At 39.3% G+C, this 7,633-nt stretch overlaps 1 protein-coding gene across 1 annotated transcript in view; it reads right to left on the reverse strand.

The window, feature by feature from the left end:
- The window catches only part of Rnls (renalase, FAD dependent amine oxidase), a 262,909-nt gene that overhangs the window by 249,442 nt on the left and 5,834 nt on the right, over positions 1-7,633 (reverse strand). Inside the window, exon 4 of the mRNA XM_031390110.1 lies at positions 3,407-3,565. Coding sequence (XP_031245970.1) covers positions 3,407-3,565 — 159 coding nt within the window. The remainder of the gene's footprint in view (positions 1-3,406; positions 3,566-7,633) is intronic.

Genomic DNA, 7,633 nt, shown 5'->3' on the forward strand with positions numbered 1-7,633 from the left:
CCTACCCCCATGTGCACTCTCAGCTGCTCCTACCCCCATGTGCACTCTCAGCTGTTCCTACCCCCATGCTTTTGCTCTGCCATCATGGACCCTAATATTATGAAACTGTAAGCTCAATTAAAACTTTATTTTATAAGTTGCCCACATCATGTGTTGTCATAGCAATAGAAAAGTAGTTACTACAAAGCCCAAATTCCAAATATTTAAATGGACACAGAAGGAGAAGCTAAAGGTCTAGAAAACATAATATAACTACAGCAGCAAACTCGCCTTATCTAGAGAATGAAATATCCACCTAGAAATAAGCCATTTGGAATATAAGCAACAAAAGGCCAAATATGAACTATATATGTCACATTATAGTTAAAATGAAGTAAGAATATGAAAAGCTGCAAGAAAGAAGAACCAAGTCACATACAAGGCAGAACCTTCGGATCACCAGCAGATTTAAAGCAGAGGAAGGACATGGAGTGATATAGTTTAAACTCTAAGACAATAATTTACAACCCAAATTACTACATACCATTTAGCAATAACCCTGAAAGTTAATGACCTCAAGTTTCCAATTAAAAAATTACAGATTAGTAGACTGAATTAAAACACAAGGCCTACATGTTAATTGCCTGCAAGAACTATACCTTATGGAAGGAGGATGAAAACTGGCATTCCAAGCAAACAGAACTTTTTAAAAAAGTGAGTATTGCTATACTGACATTCAGCAAATTATATTTCAAATCAGTTTCACATTGATTCTAGAAACAGTTCTTCCCAAAAATATAACAACTCTAAATATACTGAACATTTACACACCAACTGGGACATCCAATTTCATAAACAACAACCCACCCCGCAAACCCTACTGGATTCAATGGCACAGATTAACATCATTACAACCGGAGTGGGTATTTTCAATACTCCATCGCTATTGGCTTTGTGCTCACACAATGTTGGGGGTTCACAAATCACATTCCCTAATAATGTAGTTGATAAATGTCTAGGTTTGCTTCAGGGATAGAAATAATCTTGGCAAAGCTATAGAGAAGTGGGCTACAAGAGGCTAATCATACGGTCCTTGACACGTCCCTATTCTCCCAGTCAGGAAAAGGAATGTACATAATTAATAATTTTCAGAAGAAAGAAAGTACTTATGTTTTATAAAACACAAAATAGAAAAGAAGATAATTAAATATAATTCACACTACACTGAAAGAATAGCCAAAAATTTTCAGGTAAAATATAGTATTATGTTGATTCTATAGCCTAGACATGATTTAGGGAGAGACAGAAAACGAGAATGAAAAAAGTCATCGAGCTGCTCACAATTAATAAATATATTGTGGGCGTGGCAGCTCACCCTAGCTTCTGTACAAACTTTTCACATTTGCTTGCTTAGTAAATGCATTCTCACGGGTCTTGTAGTGAGTGGTTTATACCATAGTCATAGTGTTTTTTTTTTTTTTTTACATTCTAGGCATTTTCTAGCCAAATCTGGGGAATTGCAATATATATCTGTGCCAGTAGATGGCAATATATGACTTTGATATCTCCTACCCTCTTAATATATCCAATAAAATATTAGGTATCCAATTTTCCCACCCACCAACGAAGGCAGATGACAGCTGCCAACTAGAAAAGATATCTACACTTAAACCGCATTCCTAAGTTTTTATAATAGAGTCTGGAAAAATACAGGAAATTCAATTCTACATACATATTCTAGCCATTGCACATTTTATTTTAAGAACAAAAAGCAAAGATAGCTGTTTAGTGTCAATAACTTGATACCAATTGCCACATGTAAATCTGGTTCAACAGAAAAAAATGAGAGACTTGGGTATTAATGGTTTTCCAGTAATTTGTGAAAAAAATGAATAACACTATAATCAGAAATAACTCTCTAATGCACAATACAAGCTAAAGTTGCTGTTGTTGTTGGTGGTGGTGGTGGTGGTGGTAGTAGGGTGTGTGTGTGTGTGTGTGTGTGTGTGTGTGTGTGTGTTTAAGTCAGTACCTTACTATGTACCCCACTCAGGCTTCAGATTTGTAGTGCTCTTGACCCAGCTGAGATAAAAGGGATACCATGATGTGACAGTTTTAAAGCAGTCGGTACAGTCCTAAGAAAACCTAAAATCGACACCACTAATGCCTGTCACTACTCATTTTTTTATTCCAACTCCTGCATCTATATGTAGTACTTCATGTGAGTAGGCTCACATGAAATTGCCAGTATTTGACCATTTTGCCTGGTAAAATTACAATTCTGTATATGCCAACTAAACTAGCCATTTTTATTATTGCTGAGGTGAAATAGTGGATTAAAACAGCGTAATGAAGGAGGGTTTATTTGGCTCGCACTGAGGTCACAGTCTACCATGTAGTAGGAGTATGAATCAGAGAGTCAGGAGCTTGGAGTCACCTTGAGTAAGTCCCAGCAAAGCAGTCCGTGCTGGTCCCCTGAGCCTTCTGAACACCACTGTTGGTGCTGGTTCCCTGAGCCTTCTCAACACCCCTGTTGGCCTGGGAAATGCTGAATTTTTGCACAGCTGTTTATTATCTTGGTTCTATGAAAATAGAAACTCACAGCAGAAAAGAGTGGCACCACAGGGACAGGCTCCAACCCCAGAGAGAACACTTCTGAGGAGACTTCCCACATGTCATTTCTCAGGTAGATAAAGTAAACTGACCCCTCAGTTAGATGTATCAACAGTTCCCAGGTTCACAAGGAATTTTCACTTTATTCAATAAAATCTTTATAATGCTTTAATAGTTTCTTTGCATATGAAAAGAGAATATAAAAACAACACTGAATATGTTTATGCAGATAGGGTATCCTGCTTATGGATGACTCACTGTATTCCTCCTTAAAATACATTAATTTTAGTAAGAAAAAAATTTTATCTTTTCCTTATTCAAACAAAGGAATTTCCTTATCATTTTTCTTTTATAATTTGGCTCTTTTAACATGATTTTAGTCCCATCAGGATAATTTATGCTTGACACCCACCTAGTCATCAGTAAGGCTAAGTAACTTCATCCAATAGCAGTGAACACTTAGTAGTAATCCAGAGAAGAAGACAGGAAATGAAGCAACCCAATAGGAAGCCATGATGAACAGCTTTTCTTCAGGATGGCCACAAAGACACTGCTCTTTTGGGCCACACTATAGCACATCAGAAACAACACTGACCTTTTCTTTTAAAAAACCATATCAATAAGAAAATCATTCAATTTTAATTAATTACAAACCATTCTGTGAGCTTCATGATACAGACTAACTTCAGAAAGTAGACCATAACCAGGTTTGCAACATAGCATCTGTATAATTGAGAATAGATCTTCTACCCAAAGACAAAAGCCAATCTCTGTCCCTTCAGCCCTCCATGAGCAGGTGAACAAAGCTACTCACAGTTCACGATGTCACCTTGAAGTCCCAGAATCTCAGGAGTTGGCATGGTGAGGATGACAAGGTCAAACTGCTCTGCGCAGCCTTTGTCCGTGGAGACTTCCCACTTGTTATCTTTCAGGTTGATCTGAGTCACACACTTCTTGAGGAAGACTTCAGCTCCTGTTCCAAAGGCAAAAGAAGGCTCCTGTTGTCAGGGTTTTCCACAAGAATGAGAAGAAGTGAAAAGTGAACCTGAACCCACTCAAGTGAACAAAGGCCCCTCTACTTATCTCCTGTACTCAGAGCTCTCTCTAACTCTAATCTAATCTAATCTAATCTAATCTAATCTAATCTAATCTAATCTAATTCAGTAGGAATTCTTCCATCTACCACTTGTACTCTTGGGCCTCCAATCAATGGTTTTATAAAGGAAACAATTATAAAATACTGCTATAATTACTATTTGTACTATGTCATGGCTGCCTTTCCTTAAAAATGTATTAGTTCTCTCTAAATCAACTGAGCAAAGCTCATATGAACTCATTGAGACTGAAGCAGCATGCACAGGACCTACACAGGCCTGTACCAGGTCATTCAAGTTTTTGTGTGTATATCTATGTATGTATTTTATTATTTCAGTTTAATGTATTTATATGACTCCTGAGTGTCTGAATCAGAATATATTATATTAGAAAATAATCTATGTTCAATAAAAGGGGAAATATTTCTTAGCTCTCTGTACTGCCTGGTTTGTGTGTCAACTTGACACAAGCTGGAGTTATCACAGAGAAAGGAGCCTTCCTTGAGAAAATGCCTCCATGAGATCCAGCTGTAAGGCATTTTCTCACTTAGTGATCAAGGGTAGGAGCAGGTCCATTGTGGGTGGTGCTATCCCTGGGCTGGTAGTCCTGGGTTCTGAGTTCTTTAAGAAAGCAAGCTGAGCAAGCCAGGGTAAGCAATCCAGTAAGCAGCACCTTTCCATGGCCTCTGCATCAGCTCCTGCCTCCAAGTTCCTGCCCTGTGTGAGTTCCAGTCCTTGAACAGTGATGTGGAAGTGTAAGCTGAATAAACTCTTTCCTCCCCATCTTGCTTCTTGGTCGTGATGTTTTTTCCAGAATACAAATCCTGACTAAGACATTCTCCTAGTTATTTTTCCATTGCTGTAAAGAGACACCATGACCAGGCAACTTAAAAACAAAAGCATTTAATTGGGAGGAGGCATGCTTACAGTTTCAGAGAGCGAGTCTGTGCTTATCATGGTGGGAATTATGGCAGCAGGCAGGCAGGTATGGTACCGGAGACATAGCTGAGAGCTTACATACTGAGACAATCAAGATGCAAGGGGAAGGACTAAGTGAGGATGGTGTGGGCTCTGAAACTTAAGCCCACCTCCAGTGACCCACACCCTCCAACAAGGCCACACTTCCGAATCCCACTGAAGCAGTCCTACTAACTGGGGAAGCATTTAAACACAGGAGTCTATATGAGGGTCATTTGCATTCAAGCCACCACACTAAGTCCACCATTTGTTACTTATTATATTAATGTATTTCAAAATTAAAGAGGAAGAGCTCAATCTGTTAAACCATGATCTAAAACATAAGCATGTGACTATGAAGCTTGTCGCTTTTGCAGGATAAGTATGCATACACTTCAGTAAACGTGTTAGAAACTGATGATCACTGGTAATACCTAAGAATAGCCTCTTAAGCAATTTTAAAACATGGGGCAGATTAAGTCCTCATTAAGGATCAGAACTAAGAGAATCACTGACTACCATTTGATCCTTCTCCCTTTCTTAGAATGTACTACATAATTATTGTAACCATTTCCTTATTTGTTTATGTTGTATACCCTTTAATTTAGAGCCAGTGAATAGTCTTAACTACCACTTTGTTTCTATGTATAGTGTATGTCATGGTTAACACTGGTTGTTAAGTTGACAGTATCCTAGGACCCAAGGCTCTGGACATGTTTTGAGGAATTACTTACATTACATTAACCAAGGCAGGGTGATGATACTTAATGTAGGAGGCACCATTTCCAAACTCCATAAAAAGGGGAATCCTGCTGAGCATCAGAATTCATTGCCTGCTTCCTGACTGCAGATGCATCGTGACCAGTTACACAGGCTCCTGCTGCCAGGATTTTCCACCATGATGGACTGTACTTATGAACAGTGAGCCAAAATAAACCCATTCTCTCTTAAGTTGCTTTGCCAGGCCATCTTTACACAGCAATAGGTAAAGTAACTACAACCGAATATAACATACCAATCACAGTGCTCGAAACAACATGGTTTTGGTCATTATTTGTTTAAGAGATGAAATCATATAGCATAAACTATAAGAAATTCCACTTGGATTATTAATTCTTAGGATACAGAAATCTCAAATTTCAGATTTTGTGAAGACTTTTAGAAACAAATCTGGGGCTGAAAAGATGGCTCCACATGAGGAGAGGAGTTTGAATCCCCTGAATCAACATAAATGCAGGGGGGAATAATGTCCTGTCTAAAATTCCAGTCCTCAGAAGGTAGAGACAGGAAATCCTGGGGAAAAGCTGGTCAGGAAACCAGAAAACAAGGAGTTAGCTGTATCCCCATCCATGAACTCTGGGTTCTATTGAAAGATACTGGCCCAATCAGTAAGTACTGAGTAGTTGAGGAAGACTTCTGATGTCAGTCTCAGGCCTACACATGCTAATATGTACACTCTCTACACATACCCACACACATGCAAACATGAATACATACATAGATGTATACCATACTCATAAACACTAGAAAAAAAGGACTTTTATCCAGTCTCGGATATGTGAAAAGATGACAACACAATGGGGAAGATCAAAAGCGCAGGGAAAGTCAGTGTCCATCCTCATGGAGACATTTCATGTTCCTAGTCGCTAAAACTCTAACTTAAGTCCAGCTTCCCTATGCAGTTCCAATTCTGCAGAAGCCCAGCTCAATCTGATCCCTCCTGCCTATGATGTCCTTTAGCATCACTATCTTTGGCACTCATTTGACATCAATTCAAAATATCTGGATGCTTTGCTGTGTCTTATCTACCCACTAGTACTTTTCCATCTCCAAGCCAGGCATCTAATTCAAAATACCTCATGTCTTTCATTGTCCCTTGGAGAATGCTTCACTACAGTAAGCTACTAAATGTTGTAAGTCAAGTGTAAACATTAGAGGGAACATAGTGTCAGCTGGGTCAAGGGTCAATTTCTGCTTGAAGCAGTTAGCATCATTCCTTTCAAACATGAAGGCAAGAGGGTGTCAACCATACACAAAGCATACTATTCAAGGCCTCTGTGTAGCATGTAATTAAAAAAAAATCAATCCATGCTGTGTCTGGCTCCACAGGGCAATGGCAGGCTTGACACCCCCACGGGGAGCCGAAAGCAGCAGTCTTTCCCAGGTCCCAGTAGTTAACTGCTAAGCAACCCTTCTCACTATCAGAGCCACTCACCCCATAGCTCTAATCCCATAGCCCCATAAAATGAAAACTCCAGAGGCTTGTAATTTATCAGCCAGATTTATAATAGTAAATCTTCAACCCCCAAAATGCCCTTACAAAGAACTCAAAACTCAATTGATACGGATGCACACCTAGATTAGACAAATGTGCCATACATTATTTAATCGTCTAAGAAATCTCCAGTTACTTATGGCTCCTAGGACCACGTAGTTCTGGCTCATTATCCTATCCTACAGGTTCCATCTTGTCTCTCCCTTCTTTGTCTCTGTCTCTGTCTCTGTCTCTCTGTCTCTCTCTATTTCTCTCTCTCTTTCTGTCCCCTCTCTAAAACTTTCAGCTCCACCTTCTTCTTCCATTACCCAATCACAGGCTCTACCCTTATCTGACTAATAAGATTTCACCTCATCTCACCTGTGTACAGGTGCCCCTTTTGAGGGGGTAGAAAAAACAGACAGCAATCCGCAACACCTCTGCTTTGGGAAGGTACAAATAATGTTCAATTTTATTCCTTACCCACCATTTATTTTACCCCAACAGAGCAACTCTGCTGCGCTTCCAACTTACCTGGAATGTCTTGCTCTGCTTACCTTCTGAACTCTATGGTACCATCCAGACCCCAATCAAAGCAATTAATTCTATTTTGATTACATTTTTTCCTATAAATAATCCTTTGAAAAGAGAATTGTTACTGTTTTCTCTCTTTGTCACTGTTTCTCCCTCCCTCCTGCCCCCTTGTGTGCGTGCGTGTGTGTGTGTGTGTGTGTGT

The sequence above is a fragment of the Mastomys coucha genome, unplaced genomic scaffold (assembly GCF_008632895.1).
Source record: "Mastomys coucha isolate ucsf_1 unplaced genomic scaffold, UCSF_Mcou_1 pScaffold21, whole genome shotgun sequence".
NCBI classification, from domain to species: Eukaryota; Metazoa; Chordata; class Mammalia; order Rodentia; family Muridae; genus Mastomys; species Mastomys coucha.